At 39.8% G+C, this 20,417-nt stretch overlaps 1 protein-coding gene across 3 annotated transcripts in view; it reads right to left on the reverse strand.

The window, feature by feature from the left end:
• The window catches only part of RPGRIP1L (RPGRIP1 like), a 106,360-nt gene that overhangs the window by 75,188 nt on the left and 10,755 nt on the right, over positions 1–20,417 (reverse strand). For all 3 annotated transcript variants that reach the window (XM_067471117.1, XM_067471115.1, XM_067471116.1), the window contains exons 4-9: positions 18,650–18,948; positions 15,614–15,722; positions 11,371–11,514; positions 6,173–6,278; positions 4,635–4,781; positions 2,557–2,630 (exon numbers count right to left, since the gene is read on the reverse strand). In XM_067471117.1, the coding sequence (XP_067327218.1) occupies positions 2,557–2,630; positions 4,635–4,781; positions 6,173–6,278; positions 11,371–11,514; positions 15,614–15,722; positions 18,650–18,948 (879 nt within the window). The remainder of the gene's footprint in view (positions 1–2,556; positions 2,631–4,634; positions 4,782–6,172; positions 6,279–11,370; positions 11,515–15,613; positions 15,723–18,649; positions 18,949–20,417) is intronic.

The following is a 20,417-nucleotide window of genomic DNA, read 5'->3' on the forward strand; positions in this document are numbered from 1 at the left end:
GCATCTGCATTAATCTTTGCACCTACTAATACAAAGTCTGTCACTGCCTCCAGATTTTCTCCCTCTATTTGCCAGTTGTCAATTGGTCCGGTTGCCAGAAACCTGTTTTTTTTTATGTTTAACTGCAACTCAGCTTTTGTACTTTCTTCTTTCACCTTGATTAGAAGGCTCCTCAGCTCCTCCTCACTTTCAGCCATCAAAGTGGTATCATCTGCATAGCTAAGGTTGTGAATGTTATATGGCATATGTTCTTTATCAAAAACTAGAGCTGATGTGGTATATCCAATGCAATTTTTGAATCGGCACCTCAAATAACCAAACTGAATCTAAAGTTGACCAAAAACTGATTTGTAACCCTTTTGGTACTACTGTTGGAGAGTGGTCCCTGGTCAAAGTGATCCCTGTTCAAGTGGTCCCTGTCAAGTGATCCCTGGTCAAAAAAAGGTTGAGATCCACTGCTCTAAGGAAGAATATTGTCACCCTTTTGTTCCTTGCAAATGGGTTCAGTCTGGGCCTGATTCTCAAGTAACCCTTTGGAGTTTGTAGAAGTTACTGCTTGGGTTGTTGTAGGTTTTTTGGGTTATATGACCATGATCTAGAAGCATTCCCTCCTGATGTTTCACCTGCATCTACGGCAAGCATCCTCAGAGGTTGTGACCTCACAACCTCTGAGGATGCTTGCCATAGATGCAGGCGAAATGTCAGGAGAGAATGCTTCTAGAACATGGCCATATAGCCTAAAAAACCTACAACAAACCAGTGATTCCAGCCATGAAAGCCTTCGACAATACATAGTTACTACTTGAATTGTAGTTTTTTGAATTCCTTCAAACACGCTCCCCTAAAACTTTAGCATTCAAAATATGTCAAGCCTGCCATAAAATGAAAAGTTTAAGTCTTCTTCTCTTTTGAAGAAGAGCTCAATTTGTATCTCCTATAACTGGAGGGGGTCTCCTCCCATCCCCTTCTGCTTCATTATCAGGTGTTTCCTCATTAAAGCCTCTGCAAATTGACTGTAATTGCTTCAATTTTCTGTTCGGCACCAGAAAATGAATTCAGCGCCCGATCTCGTTTCATGTTCAGTAGGTTTAGCCTCCTAATTTTTTATTTATGTGATATTAAGCACTGCTGACAGAATTTACACAGGCTATTACCTCGGAGCGACTTTACATAAATATCAAGTGTAGCCACAGCTCTGGCCTTAGGCAATTTGGCACCTCAAAAGTCAAAATGACACCCAGTGCAGTTCCAGACTGGAGTCCATTTTACTTTTTTTCCCTCCTCTCTCTTTTTTTAAGGAGACTGAGGTTGAAACTGAAGGCAAAGATATAGCGTCCAATGCTTTGATGCGGTCTTCTTTGTGAAACAGACAACCTGGTAGTAATAGTGTAAATGGAAATAAGAAGTCCTAGAAAGGATGGAATTTCAATGGCTGTGGAAAGGCTCTTCATACCAAGTGCAATTGGTCCGAAGGAGAGAAGAGCAGCCAGCATTTGCTGGACTAACCCCCTTCTTCTCCTTTCCCTTGTGTTTCATGTCTTTTTAGATTGTAAGCCTAAAGGCAAGGAATTGTCAAATTAACAACTTGTAAGCTGCTCTAGGAACTATTTTTTTGGCTATAAATGCTCTATATAAATAAAAATGTAATGCTCGTTTCTGGGATTAACATAACTCAAAAACTGTTGGGCGACTTGACACCAAATTTGGACACAACACACCTCTCAGGCCAATGAATGACCATCACTCATAAAAATACTGGAAAACACAAAAGGGACTTAAAAAGCCAAAAAAATGCATTAAAATTAATAATAATATAAATAAAATAAGAAGAAGAAGAAGAGTAAGAAATCCAGCACTGCAAAGCAAGGCTTCATGAGCATGTGCAGAGGGTCATAGAAATATAATAATAATAACATAGAATAATAGAATAATAAATATATAATAATATAAATAATACAATAATAAAATAATAATAGAATAATAAAATAATCTATATAAATAAAAATGTAATGTTCGTTTGTGGGATTAACTTAACTCAAAAACCACTGGACGAATTGACACCAAATTTGGACACAATATACCTCTCAGGCCAACAAAGGACCATCACTCATAAAACACTGAAAAACACATTGGAAGAGACTTTAAAAGCAAAAGAAAAACCTTATAATGCATATGCAAAACCACGTATATACACATATATACACACACAAAACACATATATACACACTGGGCCACAGAAATGCATGGCAGGGGATGGCTAGTAGGAGAATAAAACCACAGATTTGCAAGGGACCACAAGGGTCATCTAGTCCAACCCTATTCTGCCACGAAGGAATACACAATTAAAATACTCCTGACAGATAGACATCCAGCCTCTGTTAAAAACCTCCAAGAAGACTCAATCACACTTTGAGGCAGTATATTTCACTGTTAAATTACCATCAGACAGTTCTCATTTCAAGTCTACTTGTCCTTATTTCATCAATAATTATTTTAACTAATCTATAAATCAATAATGGGAATCTGATAAGGATTCTGTAATTGGTTATAATTTACCTGTTGTATAACTTATCATAATTTTCTTTTAGGAGGTCCCGCTCTTTCTCCAAATCATTGATTGTATCTTGTAGCTGAAATGAAGAAAATTGTTAGCAGTGATGCAACTGAAAATGAAAAATCAACCATTACTGACAGAAACACAATCGGGCAGAACTGTTTTAGCTGTCAAAGAATAGTAGATTGGTCCTCATACCACATAATAACAGCTATGATGCAACAGAAGAGTAAGGCAGTCTGGGATGATTGTTGTAATTCAGCCCATGATTGTGCCTGCTCCTAATGTTAATGAGGAAGTGGATCATGGGATTTCTGGGCCTGCGAGCCTGCATGAGATTTTAAGTCCTGAAACTGAGCACTCTGTGTATCCACAGTTAGAAAAAGAGAAGGCCACATTCCAGAGAGGGGCCCAGAGAAGTCTTTCTCTAGGGAAGCTAGTTCAGAAGATGAAATGGCGGGTGGAGAGGTTAATGAGCTGATAGATAGGAGGATTAGTTTTTGCAAACTCCGAGTTGCTTCACAGACTTGATGAAAGTCACAGCGCTTGTTAGAGGAAAAAGCCGTTATCAGATAGTCAGGAAAGATTGAATGCTTTCATGGCTTTATTAGAGAGACCAGAGAGATTTTCCCGCAGTCTGGTCAACTTTGGTGATTGATGATAAATCTCTTGCCAAGTCAAGCCTACTAAGGGATTTCTAGTTCCATGTTTCCGTTTGCTCTTGTTCCATGTTTCCAAGTTTAAAGGTTTATTCCTGTCTTTCGTGTATTGAATTTATGATACCTTGTGTATCTAGGTTTCTTTATATTCCTGGTTTTTCATGCTAGTCTTGTACCTTAAATCTTGTGAAGTATTTCATTCCTTTGGACTTTGACATTTTTACTATTTTTGCTGAACTACGTTTTGTATATACCTCAATAAACTGCTTTGCTGATTTGACTTGGACTGAAGTGTGGTGGTTAAGCAAAGAGGTGCTTCCTGTCCTGCGATACAGCAATGATGAATAAAATGTTTACCTGTCCGAAAATATTTTCCCTACAAACCCTCAAGGGCGTTACAAACCATTAAGGGCGGAAAGGCCCTGCTCTCAGTCCCGCCACCTTCGCAGGCGTGTCTGATTGGGACGAGAGACAGGGCCTTCTCTGTGGTGCCCCTCTGACTATGGAACTCTCTCCCAAATGAAGTTAGATCTGCCCCCTCTCTCCTGACCTTTAGGAAGCAAGTCAAATCTTGGCTATGGAACGAGGCATTCACAGAATGATGGCTGACACCGCTAAATGACTAAAGTATTGACCGAGTTGGACCTTGTTTTATCTTGGCGAACTGGTTTTAAATGTATTTTATCTTATTGTATTTTACTTATTGTTATGTACTATGTTTAAATGGTTTTATTGTTAGCATTGAATCCTTGCTGTGAACCATCCTGAGACCCTCCATGAAGGTTACAGAAGAATGTTATACAAAAACTTTAAATAATAAATAATAAATAAAATGAAAATCTTATTGAAAGTTAAATGTGCTGCCAAATTAGAAAAATAAATTCCAGCCATTTTATTAACATCAGTGTGTTTGACTCATGTTATTCCCATTAAATTTACCATTTTACCTGCTCTATGGTGGTGATTCAAAATATCACTCTTAACCCATTGTACCTGAAATGGGGGTCACTTAGATCCCTCTGAATTCCATCCTTCTTTGCTATTTGCTATGCTCACTAGGGCATATGGGAACGGACTCCATCCACATCTGGAGAGCCACATGTTGGCACCGTGAAATGACATTGTTGATCATCACGACTTAGGACAAATACAGCACCTTAAAAAAGTTCACTGTCTATTATGAACTCCAATATGTCAACAAGACAAGGGTTGATGATTCATTGTTTGACCTATTTAGACTGCTCAGCTTCATATGAATAACCACTCTAAGGTAATAGCAGTAGAAACAATGATGGGAATAATCTAAAGAGCATGGGAAATGAGTCGTATCAATATCAGGGGATAAACACTGTATGGTTGTGCATCTCTCCATTTCCTAGGAAGGATAAGCAAATTATCAGTCAGACAAGATTTAGCCTCACCTCATCGAATCGTCGCTTTGAAAAAGTGTTGGCTTGCAATTGTCTCTCCAGATGGAGGCATTTTGAACGCTCTTCCTTGAGCTGCAGATTCAGTTCATCTCCTTTTGCCATAAGTGCATCATGGCTGACTTTAAGATGCCTTTGGTTCTGTGGCAATGGTGGAGAGAAGGCAGTTGAAGGTAAGCATTCTTTCAGCAACAATTATCTTTCACAGTAAAAAAAATAAATAAGGGGTGGTGAGATGTAGGGCTGGCGGGGTGGATGCAGTCATGCCTTGCTGTGAGTCTTTCTTTCCATATACATATTTAACTATAAGTTTGATTGAACTTAGGTTCCCCTGGTGGCGCAGCGGGTTAAACCACTGAGATGCTGAACTTGCTGAACAAAAGGTCGGCAGTTCAAATCCGGGGAGCGGGGTGAACTCCGTGATGTTAGCCCCAGCTTCTGTCAACCTAGCAGTTCAAAAACATACAAATGTACCACTGAAAAAACATGGTTTTTTTTACATAACCCTGGACAAAATTTTAAAATGTTATAAAAATACAAATGAAAAGACTTTTTGGAGTTGTAGTTGCTGGGATTTATAGTTCACCTACAATCAAAGAGCATTCTGAACCGCACCAACGATGGAATTGAACCAAACTTGGCACACAGTTCTCCCATGACCAATAGAAAATACTGGAAGGGTTTGGTGGGCAGTGTCCTTTGGTTTTGGAGTTGTAGTTCACCTACTTCCAGAGAGCACTGTGTACTCAAACAATGATGAATCTGGACCAAACTCTACACGAATACTCAAGATGCCCAAATGTAAACACTGGTGGAGTTTGGGGAAAATAGAATCTTGACATTTGGGAGTTGTAGTTGCTGGGATTTATAGTTCACCTACAATCAAAGAGCATTCTGAACCCCACCACCAATAGAATTGGGCCAAACCTCCCACACAGAACCCCCATGACCACCAGAGTGGGCCACAGCAAGGCGTGGCAGGGGACAGCTACTAAGTAAATAAAAAGAAAACATGCAAATGTGAGTAGATCAATAGGTACCGCTCTGGCGGGAAGGTAATGGTGCTCAATGCAGTCATGCTGGCCACATGACCTTGGAGGCATCTTCGGACAACGCCTGCTCTTTGGCCTAGAAATGGAGATGAGCCCACCCCCCGGAGTTGGACACAACTAGACTTAATGTCAAGGGGAAACCTTTACCTTTACTTGACTTTAATGGGACTTGAATCGAAACAGAAATCAACAGGGCTGCAGAGTTAGCATAAATCCCCACTTATTCCTCAGTGCAACTACATACATATATATCTGAATTTTAGCAGCAGCATAATTCTAACCCTGTTTATTCAGAGGCGAGTCCCACTGAGTTCTGAGGAGGTGCATTCCCAGGTAAGCGGGTAGATCTGCATTACACCTTGGCAAATATAAGAAGGAAGTGTTTGTCTCAGGCTTTTAAGTTTATTCAATCATAAGCTGACTGGAGCATAACGGGGATTGGCTCTCTAGTGAAAATACTTAGCAGAAGTCTTTTCATACCTCGTCGAGCTGCAACATTTTGGATTCCATTGCCGCAACCTCATTGCTTTTCTCCGCCAACTGCTTGTGCAGCTTGATCAGTGTGACGTTGTCGCGAATTGTTAACCTTTCAAACACAAGAGATAGGAAAAGTATTGGTAAAATGTACAGTGCAACAGCCACTGACTATTGTTTTACTATGAAATTTTTTAAAAACCTTTTCAATTAGTTCTTTTATGGCTCATTAATTCCTAAACATAGCTGGGAAGAGGAAAGTTTCTAAATAGTTAACTTAAATATTTTCTATTAAAATTAGCATTACAGATTGGGTTGCTGTGATCCCTGGGTTGCTCTGAGTTTTATGGGCTTTATGGTCATGTTCCAGAAGCATTCTCTCCTGACGTTTTGCCCACATCTATGGCAAGCATCCTCAGAGGTTGTGAGGTTTGTTGGAAACGAGGCAAGTGGAGTTAATCGACTGAAGCATTCTTACTTACTAATGCGATCCCTTGTTGTCCAAGTAGGATAATCCTCCAGGGTGGGTCCGTAGGTGACTGTGGTGCCCTATTCTTGATCTGCATCTTCTTCCACAGTGAGGGCATCGGTTTCCAGGTGGAAGGCGGTCTCGGTTGGGGTTGGCTTGATATGCCTTCCTCTTGGCATGTTTCTCTTTCGCCCTCCATTTGTGCCTCTTCAAATTCTAAAGCACTGCTGGTCACAGCTGACCTCCAGCTGGAGTGCTCAAGGCCAGGGCTTCCCAGTTCTCAGTGTCTATGCCAGAGATTTTAAGGCTGGCTTTGAGCCACCTTTAAATCTCTTTTCCTGCCCACCAACATTCCATTTTCCATTCTTGAGTTCAGAGTAGAGTAACTGCTTTGGGAGATGGTGGTCGGTCATCCGGACAATGTGGCTGGTCCAGTGTAGTTGGTAGTAGAGGATCATGGCTTCAATGCTGGTGGTCTTTGCTTCTTCCAGCATGGTGACATTGTCTGCTTGTCTTCCCAAGAGAGTTGCAGGATTTTCTGGAGGCAACGCTGATGGAATCGTCCCAGGAGTTGCATGTGACATCTGTAGATAGTCCACGTCTCACAGGCGTATAGCAGGGTTGGGAGGACAATAGCTTTATAAACAAGCACCTTAGTATCCCTGGTCCTCAAACACTCTCTGCTTCATTTGGAAAAATGCTGCACTTGCAGAGCTCAGGTAGTGTTGTATTTCAGTGTCAATGTTGACTTTTGTGGAGCGGTGGCTGTCAAGATAGCGGAAATTGTTAACGTTTTCTAATGATATACCATTAAGCCTTATTTCTGGCATTGGAGAGGGACTGCGCTATGATACTTCATCTTGTTGATGGGAAGCTTCCCACCGGAGTGGAAATCATCTATCGGACAGATGGCAAGCTATTTAACTTCAGCAGACTGAAAGCCAAAACCAAGGTTACAACAACATCTGTTATAGAACTCCAATATACTGATGACAACATTGTCTGTGCGCAATTGAAGCATTCACTCTTGCCTCAAACAGACAAGTGTTCTTTCTCCCACCCTGGACATTCCACAGATATATAAACTCAACTTGCCTTGCTTCCAACAAACCTCACAACCTCTGAAGATGCCTGTCATAGATGTGGGCAAAACGTCAGGAGAAAATGCTTCTGGCACATGGCCATACAGCCCAAAAAACTCAGAGCAACCCAGTGATTACGGCCATGAAAGCCTTCGACAACAGTGTTACAGATTGTTAAATATATCCAGGTTTTACTCAACTAGATTTGGATTTCTGTCATTGTTTGGATATACTGGTTTATGCTATGAAACTTTGGAAGATCCTGAGGTGAAAGGAGCAACCTTATCCTTGCAACAGGCAGATAATTTGTTTTCGCTCTCTAGCCACTTTCTTCCAAACGCTCACTGTCAGGGAATCACTATTTCCTGGAACTTCAAAACTTTCCTCAAGTATTTTCAAGAAAAGTGACTTAGCATTTTACACAGATAATTCATTTAGATTGGCATTCAAATAAGCTGCAGATGTATGTTAACGCTGACCATCTTGACCGAAATTCTAGATGGCCAAGGTTCTGTTATATATTTCTCCTGCTGAGATTCAATTGAAATTTCACTATTTAATCTTGTTAAAAGTCATCACACAGCTAAGTACAGATATGTTTTCCAAACTGTATCCCTTGAACAGAGCCGGGTGACCTCATTATTATTATTTTTGCATGTATTCGGAGCAAGGAACGTTTAAAAGGAAACCCCTGAATTGATTTTAACTGCGAATACCAAATAAAGCATGATAAACATCAGAACAGAATCTCACATCTTGAAACACATTGTTTCTTCTCCAATACTTATCTGTTACAGACAGACTGGAAAAAATTGTCCCACTGCCATGCTGGAACCAGAAATTAAACTACAAAGCGCACACATCTGTAAACCAGCTGAGGACTTGAAATGCTTTTTCTTTGTTTTTTAATTCTTTAGACTCTCAGAATCCATTGTGTTTTGGCATCACCCGGTCAACTGTCCTTTTGGAGAAGATTAAAAAGCACTTTCAAACATTTTCTTGCCTGACGAACTGGTTTATTGCACCTTTCAAATAAAGAGCGGTAGCGCGGAAACACATAGCTGCTGTTGCTTCGTCCTAAGCACCAAAAGCTCTAATGCAAAAACATGCTTTTATTAATTTTGCTCCTCACATCAAACAAATAGTAGGAATGTGCTTAGAGTTTTACAAGAGGTTTACTTCTCCCTTATTTTCAAATAAAAGGAGTGGGGCTGAATGATATTTATGATGTGCAGATGTAAGCTTAAGGAGTCCAGCTAATCAACATTAACTAGTACTTTCCATCATGCCAACTCAGTCAGTTGTGTCCAGATGTAGCAGAAAACCATGACTTACCAAATACATTGAGACTAGAAATCATGCATTTCCCCTTTCCGTGCTAGATGTGACAAGTACGCAAATACACAAACAGCTCTCACTTTTTATTTTAAACCAAATAGACTCTCTCACAATGTCTGGCACAATTTGGTCTAACAATAAGTAAAGGTAAAGGTTTTCTCCTGACATTAAGTCCAGTCGTGTCTGACTCTGGGAGTTGGTGCTCATCTTTTTTACTAAACCGAAAAGCCGTCATTGTCCATAGACACCTCCAAGGACATGTGGCCAGCATGACTGCATGGAGCGCCGTTACCTTCCCACTGGAGCAATACCTATTGATCTACTCACAATTGCAAGTTTCTGAACTGCTAGGTTGGCAGAAGTTGGGGCTAACAGTGGGAGCTCACGCCGCTCCCCAGATTCGAACCTGCTGTCGCACTCCAGAACAGGAAAAGCCCTCTGACTTTAAACACCACATGTTGAATAGCAAAACAATCCTTTTATTGGAGGTAATTAAAAAGCAGCAAAGTAAAAAGCATGTTAAAGAAATAGGTAAATCCAATTAGGTAAGAAAATAAGTAGGAACAAAATAGTCCAGGGTAAAACTCAGCAAAGTCCATAAAAACAAAGTCCACACTTTTCTAATATAATCCAGAAAACCAGGAAATATTAATTCAAGGTATGTGTATGTAGTCATACAATCCAAGAATCAAAACCATGAAACAAGAAATACTTAAGCATGAATCTTCCAAGCAAGGGTTCCATGAATCAAGGACAAGAACTTGATTCCAAACAATGTTTCATCTAGCTACATTTCCCGTACTTGGGACTTTTATTCCCTCATTAAGCTATCTCAAGCACTCAGAAATTGGTTTCGCTTTAATTGAGATTCCCTTATCTTTTTTTCTGTTGGAGCCTGGCAGAGCGCCGAAGCCACTGCTCGGCTTGTCTGTTTTGACTAATCTCCTGCCGTCTATCTATTTGCTCATTAACTTCTGCAGTTGCCAAATTGTTTTCAAGCCCCAAATCCTGGGGACTCTCTGGTAGAAATTCAGGGAGTACAACATCATCCCCACACCCTTCAGGGACATTGTCATGGGAAACTACACTTTGAACAGGTATCTCCTGTTCATTCTCTGCATCAATATCATTGACCAAACCATTGCCATCTTGAAACTACACATCCAAAGCACCCTGATCCTGAAACACAATCACACGCTGGGCTCCAACACCTGCAACCTTTCAATCAGGAAGTTCAGCAGCTCAGCGGTTTGACCCACTTTGTGAAAACTAGCCAGGATCAACAAACTATGGTTTAGGCCTAGGTTTGTTGATACTAACCATAGTTTAGGCAGTGTTTCTCAACCTTCCTAATGCCATGACCCCTTAATACAGTTACTCATGTTGTGGTGACCCCCAACCATAACATTATTTTCGTTGCTACTTCATAACTGTCATTTTGCTACTGTTATGAATTCTAATGTAAATATCTGATATGCAGGATGTATTTTCATGCACTGGACCAAATTTGGCACAAATACCCAATACACCCAATTTGAACACTGGTGGGGTTGAGGGAGATTGATTTTATCATTTAGGAGTTGTAGTTGCTGGGATATATTATGGGTCACCTACAATCAAAGAGCATTCTGAACTCCGCCAACGATGGAATTGAACCCAATGTGGTACACAGAACTCCCATGACCAACAGAAAATACTGGAAGGGTTTGGTGGGCATTGACCTTGAGTTCTGGAGTTGTAGTTCACCCACTTCCAGACATTGTGGACTCAAACAATGATGGATCTGGACCAAACTTAGCATGAACACTCAATATGCCCAGATGTGAACATTGGTGGAGATTGGGGGAAATAGACCTTGACATTTGGGAGTTGTAGTTGCTGGAATTCATTGTTCACTTACAATCAAAGAGCATTCTGAATCCCACCAACGATATAATTGGTCAAAACTTTCCACACAGAACCCCCCTGACCAACAGAAAATACTGTGTTTTCTGATGGTCTTTGATGACCTCTCTGACACCCCCTCGCAACCCCCCCAGGGGTCCCGACCCCCAGGTTGAGAACCAATGGTTGAGGGTAACCATAATTTCCCAAACTTGGATGTTAACTAAAGATTGGACTCTGCATGCTTGCCTCCTAAACTCTTAATTCTTTACAGCCACATCACACAACACTTCACACTCTGCTCACTAATGAGCTAATGCTCAACATTTGTATCTTGTTTGTTTTTGGATGCTCTGCTATATTTTAGGGTAATATTTCCCTAACAATATGGTCTGATACTGTTATGGCTTTTTCATGCTGTTTTAGCCTACCGTTGGCCTGTGGCTTGCTGCTCTTTTAGTTGTAGGAGGGCTTCTTCAAATTCACTTTCCTTCCTCTGAATTTCATTCCTGAGCATTTCCACGGCATGTTCTAACTCCTCATTGTGTGTTTTTAGTGATTCAATAACATTCTCTCTGCAAAGCAAGAAAACAACAATGTTTTTGGGTTTCACCAGCTGGAAGGCAGAAGACAGGTAGACTTCGGAAATCATGGAAAGAATGGGGATAGGTTGCTTGGAGAATTTTTAAAGATTTTACAGACATTGTTAACAACAGCTTTTAAAAATTGTAGAAGACATTTGATCAGATTTTAAACTTGGTACTACTACCTTTGTAAGGCCTTGAAAAGTCAACTTAATGGGAGTTTCAAATAAATAATTAGGATATTAAGCTCTCTGAGATATTTAAGACATTGTAATGCTTCTGAATATGAAATATGAAATGTTAAATTCACTGGAAGCATACCATGATTCACTTGTTTTCGTGTACATTATAGGTTATTAAGATTTCCATCAGACATGGTTATTTTGGATTGAGAAATATGCATGGAGTGTAAAATACTTGCATATCGTAGAGATATATTTTGAAAGAAAGCATAAAGACCTTTCAACATTTGATTATATTGTATATACATGTTCTTTTCAGAAAGGTAGCTTATAAAAACCACAAATAAATGGCTGGAGAAAAATACCTGCATATTTTAGAGATGTGTTTTAGAAGTAAATGTAAATTTGATTATACAAATGTTGTTATTAACTTGTATAGCAACTGCATAATGTACAGCCCATCTTATGGACAAGAAGGTGATAGATGAAACGGAAAGCTTCATATTCCTTGATATCAAATCTGAAGTTAAGAAAAAAGGAGAGGGACTGGAACTTGAAAGATTTCCCAGTTAAGCAAAGCTTTTATTGCCATTTTTGGCTACCTCCTGATAGACTGTTATGAGGAATGTTGGATTAAATGTTTTGCACCCCCCTCCCTGTAGTTAGAACTGGACAGATCTGTATTCATAAATCTGATTCCTCTCACACAAGGAGTTCAAAACCTGCTATGTCTTCAAATCTTGACAATTAGGTCCTCAGAAAAAATATATGCCATATATACTTGAGTATAAGCCGGGTTTTTCAGCCCTTTTTAGGCTGATAAAGCCCCCCATGGCTTTTACTCAAGTCAAGGTTATTTATTATTTTACGCTGTTATTATCATTATTTTTATTGTTCATTTGTTTAGTCGTCTCCGACACTTCGTGACCTCATGGACCAGCCCACACCAGAGCTCCCTGTCGGCCATCACCACCCCCAGCTCCTTCAAGGTTTATTACATTATTTTACAGTATTATTATTATTACATTTACATTATTTTACTATATTGTTATTATTATTATATTATATTTATTATTTTACTCTATTATTATTACATTTATTATTTACTCTGTTATTATTATTGTTATTTATTTATTTTCTCAGGGTGGACAAACAGAAGCACCATATGTTGCCAGCATCATAAAGCATACATTAAAAATATTAAAACAATAATCAAAACAATAGATTAAAACACACCTATTAAAATATAATTACATTTACATTATTTTACTCTATATATTATTATTATTCTATTTATTATTTTATTCTATTTATTATTATTATTATTATTATTACATTTATTATTTAACTAGCTTTATTATTATTGGAAGGATGTGTAAGCACATGCATCATACATTGAAAAAGGCTGGAATAATGGTTTAATTGGAATTGTACAGTATTATCTTAAATTACAGTTTTATGTAACTATTCAAATACATTTAACCTAACGAGGCCTCAAATAATGTAATTTTATTGGTATCTATATTTATTTTGAAATTTACCAGTAGCTGCTGCATTTCCCACCCTCGGTGTATACTCAACTCAATATGTTTTCCCAGTTTTTATGTGGTAAAATTATTTGCCTCAACTTATATTCAGGTCGGCTTATACTCAAGTATATATGGTAAATTGAAGAACAGGCCAAATGGTTTCAGAGGATAGAAGGGGCCCTTCCACACAGCCCTCTATCCCAGAATATCAAGGCAGGAAATCCCACATTATCTGAGTGTGGACTCAGGTAACCTAGTTCAAAGCAGATATTGTGGGATTTTCTGTCTTGGTATTCTGGGATATAGGGCTGTGTGGAAGGGCCAAAAATTATCAAGATCAGAGCCTCTTCAATATGGTAGACAGGGATTACAGAATGGAAGTGAAAAATGAAAATAGCAGTCTATTTAGAGGATCTTATGTGAAGTCTTTATTTCCTAAAACATCCTGAGCACACATCTCTTTCTTTTAAAAGATTCTTGAGGCAATCAATGCATTCCAACCATTTATGGTGACAGCATCTTGTTGTCTATCTTTACTACATTCCTCCGGTAACTATAAAATATATCTATTGTTGAACTGAGTACAGTTGGCACCTATTAGCTATACAACAGCATATATCGCCTCATGGCTTTATGTGACTATTTGCTATTGAAGGAGACCAACAGAGCTATTTAACAGTGAGATCAAACAAACTAAGAGTTTATAGCTTTGCAATGGTTTTGTAAGAACTGGAGAGGATCACCTGACCTGTCCTGGGCCCAGGTATTATGAGGTTGTAAGAAAATATTCCTTGAAACATGTTAACATGTTAACTGCTGTTCTGGGCCAGAGTGAAGGGGGGGGGGGGGGGCAGGGGACAGTTCCACCTTGTCTCCTGTGCTTATGCTAATAATATAATATAATATAATATAATATATATTTTTTTGTCGTGTCAAGAGTTGTTCCTGTTGTGAGAGAATTGGCCGTCTGCAAGGACATTGCCCAGGTGACGCCCGGATGATTTGATGTTTTTATCATCCTTGTAGGAGGCTTCTATCATGTCCCCGCATGAGGAGCTGAAAGGGGGAGCTCATCCGCCTCTCCCGGATTCGAACCTGCAACCTGTTGGTCTTCAATCCTGCCAGCACAGGGCTTTAACCCACTGCGCCACTGGGGGCATACATATATTGGAGCCCCCAGTGGCGCAGTGGGTTAAAGCACCTAGCTGCTGAGCTTGTTGATCGAAAGGTCGCAGGTTCGATTCCGGGGAGTGGTGTGAGCTTCCGCTGTCAGTCCTAGCTTCTGCCAACCTAGCAGTTCGAAAACATGCAAATGTGAGTAGATCAATAGGTAAAGCTCCGGCGGGAAGGTAACAGCACTCCATGCAGTCATGCTGGCCACATGACCTTGGAGGTGTCTACGGACAACGCCGGCTCTTCGGCTTAGAAATGGAGATGAGCACCACACCCCAGAGTCAGACATGACTGGACTTAATGTCAGGGGACTACCTTTACCTTTACCTATATACATATATTATTATTATTATATATTACATATACATATACATATATATTATTATTAGTATTATATTGCATTCCATTATAATATTATAAATATAATATAATATAATATAACGTATATACATATAATATTTATAATATTATATTGGAATGCAATATAATACTAATAATAATATATTATACATTTATATTACATGTAATATTACTAATAATATTACAATATAATAGTATAGTACAATATAGTAATATTTAATACTGATATTGTACTATGCTAATAATATATTATATGTATATATATATCTTGTAAGCCGCTCTGAGTCCCCTCCGGGGTGAGAAAGGCAGCATATAAATGTTGTAAATAAATAAACAAACATTCACTAGTTGGAATGAAAATATGGGTTAATAAGGACGCTGTGACTGGAAATGAGGGCACTTCATGGCTACATCAGATTTCCAGCAAAAATAGTGACTTGAGAACACAAAATGTCTCATAAAGGTAGGTCCAATCACATGATCTTTCCATCCTTTTCATGGCTCAGATGGTCAGTTTCACTGTTTGTAGGAAGTTAAGAATATAAAATCCAGTTCATATTCAAGATACAACAAATAATTGGGTGACTGAGAGGATATGAGTCAGGGCCTGCCTTGGGCACAATGGAGTTGTTTTCAACTAGCTTGGCATTTCGTTGAGGAGCCAATAGGAAATTGATGTCCTCCAGGCTTCATTCTTCTCTGTAAGAAGTAAAGTCTGAAAGTTTTTTGTGAAAATGCAAATAGTAGGAGACTGAAAAATATTTTGTATGTTTAGTCAATTGTAACTGTTCTAGCAATACTTGACAGGAGAACAACAACAACAAAGAAAGATCAACAAAGCCGTACAAGTTTCTTATCTCCGCTTTTGCTTCTTCAAGTAAGTTCTGCCCGTATTTTGGCGGCAAGGCTTGTGGAGATTTCAAAGGCTGGATGTCGATGTCCTGCAATCTCATTCCTAAAAGGTGGTGAGCAGTTGATAAAAAGACAGAAGCATATTGTGTGAAAGGTAGCTGACCACAAGAGAAAGAAAAAATAGGCAATACTGTAAACAGGAAGGCTAAACATGATCACTGCTTGCTGTATTTATAATGTGCCTTTGAATACTATAAGGGGCTCAGTGGGTTAGTATGGGAGAAGACAACCCCACCCACATATTGTCAGGAAAAAAATTCTTCCTTCACTAAACACAGACCAAAAATGTTCTCTGTAGGCATTTTCTACATCCTCCAGAATGAATGAATGAAGGATCCGGCAAAAGAACTCCTTGCTTCACAGGCCTGATGACATTCATGGAGTCCTCATAAACTAACAGATAATTTGCCTTCATACATATACGCACTGGGCTGCTGTAATTTTTCCAGGCTGTATGACCATATTCCAGAAGTATTCTCTTCTGACGTTTCACCCACATCTATGGCAGACATCCTCAGAGGTTGTGAGGTCTGTTGGAAACTAGGCAAGTGGAGTTTATCTATCTGTCCAGGGTGGGAGAAATAACTTTTGTCTGTTTGAGACAAGTGTGAATGCTGCAATTGATCACCTTGATTAGCATTGAATAGCCTTGCAGTTTCAAGGCTTGGATTCCTGCATGGGGGAATCCGTTGTTGGGAGGTGTTAACTGGCCCTGATTATCTCATGTCTGGAATTCCCCTGTTTTCAGAGAGTGGTTCTTTATTTATTTACTGTTCTGATTTTACAGTTTTTTTTTTAATACTGATAGCCAGATATTGTTCATTTTCATGGTTTCCTCCTTTCTGTTGAAATTGTCCACATGCTTGTTGATTTCAATGACTTCTCTGTGTAGTCTGACATGGTGGTTGTTAGAATGGTCCAGCATTTCTATGTTCTCAAATAATACTCTGTGTCCAGGTTGGTTCATCAAGTGCACTGCTATGGCTGACTTATCTCACTCAGCATACTCAGCATTTTTTAATCTGTACCCATTACATTTGGCCCGGCCTAGTTTTTATTGTGTTATGGTGTATTGTTTTTACTGCTTACTGTTATTGCTTTAATGTTTTGATTTGCTTTTGGTTTATGTGTATTTGTTATATTGTTGTTTTATTGAGGCCTTGGCCTTTGTAAGCTGCATCAAGTCCTTCGGGAGATGTTAGCGGGATACAAATAAAGTTAATAATAATAATAATAATTATTATTATTATTATTATTATCTGGTTGAATTAGTCTTCAGTGAATTTCGTGTTCCTTGAATTGTGTTTGGGCAATGCTGCACTTGGTGGTCCCTATGTAGACTTGTCCACAGCTGCATGGTATATGGTAGACTCCTGCAGAGGTGAGAGAATCCCTCTTGTCCTTTGCTGAATGTAGCATTTGTTGGATGTTCTGTGTGGCCCAATCAACTGGGCCACACGGTTTACAGAAAATCTACACGCATGGATAGACACCTACATACCATCACCAAAGTAAAAAAAGAAGAACAATTAAAGCCTTGGCAGACCATGCAAAAAGAATCTGCGAACCCCACTTCCTCCAAGATCAACTGAACCACCTCAACTGGGCTCTACAGGCCAATGGAGACTCCACCTCAGACATCAGAAGAGCTGCAAGGTCAAGAACAAGCCACAAGAGTAAAGACAAAGATCCACCCAGAGGAAAGTTGTTCCTTCCATACATCAAGGGAAACACTGACCGTATTGGGAAGCTGATGAAGAAACACAACCTACAAACTATCTACAGATCCATTAAGAAAATCCAACAAATGCTACGTTCAGCAAAGAACAAAAGGGAACCTCTCACCTCTGCAGGAGTCTACTGTATATTTTGCAGCTGTGGACAAGTCTACATAGGAACCACAAAATGCAGCATTGCTCAAACACGAATCAAGGAATATGAAAGGCACTGCAGAGTAGTTCAACCTGAGTCAGCTATAGCAGAGCACCTGATGAACCAACCTCGACACAACATATTATTTGAGAACACAGAAATGCTGGACCACTCTCACAACCACTATGTCAGACTACACAGAGAAGCCACTTAAATCCACAAGCAGGTGGACAATTTCAACAGAAAGGAGAAAACTATGAAAATGAACAAAATCTGGCTACCAGTATGAAAAAAAGCACTAAAATCAGGACAGTGAATAAAGAGCAACACTCAAAAAGCAGGGAAATTCCAGACAAGAATCAATCAGGGCCAGCTAACACACCCAAACAAACAAACAAATAATACATCCAAACAAAGGATTCCTCCAGGCAGCAATCAGACAGGCTTTAAGTTGCAAGGCCAATCAAGGCTAATCAAGATGGTCAATTGCAACATTCACACTTGCCTCAAGCAGACAGTAGCTCTTTCTCCCATCCAGGACATTCCACTTTTGGCTAGTTTCCAACAGACCCCTCAACCTCTGAGGATGCCTGCCATAGATGTGGATGAAACCTCAGGAGAGAATGCTTTTGGAACATGGCCATACAGCCTAGAAAACTCACAGCAACTCTGTGCAACTCCTTGCCTCACAAGCCTGATGACATTCATGGAGTCCCCATACATTGGCAGATGATTTGCCTTCATACATACACACACTATTTTAATCTTTATTGTAAATGGTTTTAATTCTGTTTTGCATAATAAGATCTTTAACCTTAATTTTACTTATAAACATTTACAAATCACCTTGAGTTAAAATCTGGGTGATGGGCAGGGTATTAACATGAGTTTGATTAATTATTTGATGAATAACTTGAGATTTCCAGGTAGAGCTTGTTATGAATCCTAACTAAAACCCTGGAGAGTCATTGCTACCAGGACAGGCGGGCCAATACAAAAGTCTGTACAGGTTAGCTCCTTATGCAACTTTTTTTTTGGCAAGCCAATCTATATGTGGAATCTGAATGATATCTGAAATGGGTCACTGATATCATGTACCTTTTTTGGCGCGCTCCTGAATCCCCACGCTTTCTGCTGCTTTTCTGAGGCCTGTGTTAATGCGTGCCTGGACATAACGGTAAGGCATGTGCCTGTGCCCTTGAAGCTGCAACTGCTGCTTGGTGGAAATCAGCCTGTTGCGGATGCTTTCATTTTGTCTTTCCAAATCCCGAACTTTCTCCTGGAGTTGCTCAATCACTTCCTCCATCTCGACATCCTGGCCTCGCCGCTTGGGGCCGCCACCAGCCCGTTCTGCTTTTTTCTTGTCATTCACGAGCCGAATTAACTTGGTGGCCATCCTATGGGGTGGGGGGGCAGGGGGGGATAACACACATAAGATGGAAAAGAAAAGAAAAAAGTGTGCACACACACACACACACACACACACACATATATATATAGCATTTCTGTTGAAAGGAACATAATCACTGTGAAGACTTCAGTCCAGAACCTGAATAATAAATTTCAGGTTTTGATATAACTATTACGGCCTGTGAAGTTGTCTTTGAAGATAATTGAAACCACTGGGTAGCAATCTGCTTTATAGCACTGACAAATAACAGTTTCCTAAGGCTTATCATTTAAAGTTTAGTCAAGAGGGAGGGATGCATATTTACTCCATATGCTGCTCAAATGTGGAACGCATGACCTTCCCAAGGAACCCTGCACGCTGTTAAGTCTAGTTACAGATTGGGGATGTGGTGGAGCGACGTATAAAAAGCAGCGGGTCCCATACGATATTAAGCCATCCTACGCATGCTTACAATATGTAACACATTCTCTTGATGCAGCGCTTCCAGTCTGAATGGAAGGAAGGGGGAGGTCACCTCTTCGTTCTCAAAACGAGTAGGTGGGCAGGCTCAAAGGCAGGCCCTTAATAGCACATGTCGCCTCGCTACATCTTATGCTTAGCAAATAATACCAACATGCTTAAGAGAGGTTTAACAGTTAGCCGTGGGACATAATTGGATGCAGAAGGCATGGTTTTCATCTAACTTTAAAAGGATACAAATTTCGCTTTTGGCATCTCCAGAGTTGTACCTTTGATTTCTCTTAGTTTTGATAAACATGGGGAAGCCAGAACAAAAGGCAGAGGGGGCAGGCGGGGGTGAGGTAATATACAAGAACAGAAAAACACTTCCAGCAATGGTTTTCTCTTTCTTTTTTTCCCTTTTCTTTTTAGAGGGGGTGGGAATCAAGAGGGAGGGACTTGGCAGACAAAGAAAGAAAAGGTGGCTTTGATGGAGGAGAGGAGTTCAAGACTTTACAAAATTGGTCGCACATCTTCAAGCACCGAATTTACTTTTTAGGGAATCAATTTCTCGCTGGGGTCCAGACAGGAGGCTGGAAACAGAAACATTTGTGTAAAAGGGCTTCCTTTATTTTGGTACAGTATGCTCACATACACCACGTGGGGGAGGGGGGGGCATTAATAACTTGTAGCTATTTGAGAACAAGTCTACTTGTCTGTAAGCTATGGTCTCAAACAGGGCTGCAGCCAAGAGGGAGGGGGGTAGGGGTTCAAACCCCCCATGAAATATTTCAGGTTAAATTTTAACTGGTTAATTTTAACTGGTTAACCAAATCCCCATGTTAATTCTATGAGAAGCAAAAATTAAACGAGCCCCCCCCCCCCCCTCCATTGAACTGTAAGAACTCTCTTAAGCAAATTTTGACAATTTATTCACACTGTCATTCATTACATGCAGCTATAGCTGATATAGCTCACACATAACTGCTCTGGGCCAGAGTGAAGAGAGAGGGGGCC

Source organism: Anolis sagrei, chromosome 8 (assembly GCF_037176765.1).
Source record: "Anolis sagrei isolate rAnoSag1 chromosome 8, rAnoSag1.mat, whole genome shotgun sequence".
Lineage (NCBI taxonomy): Eukaryota > Metazoa > Chordata > Lepidosauria > Squamata > Dactyloidae > Anolis > Anolis sagrei.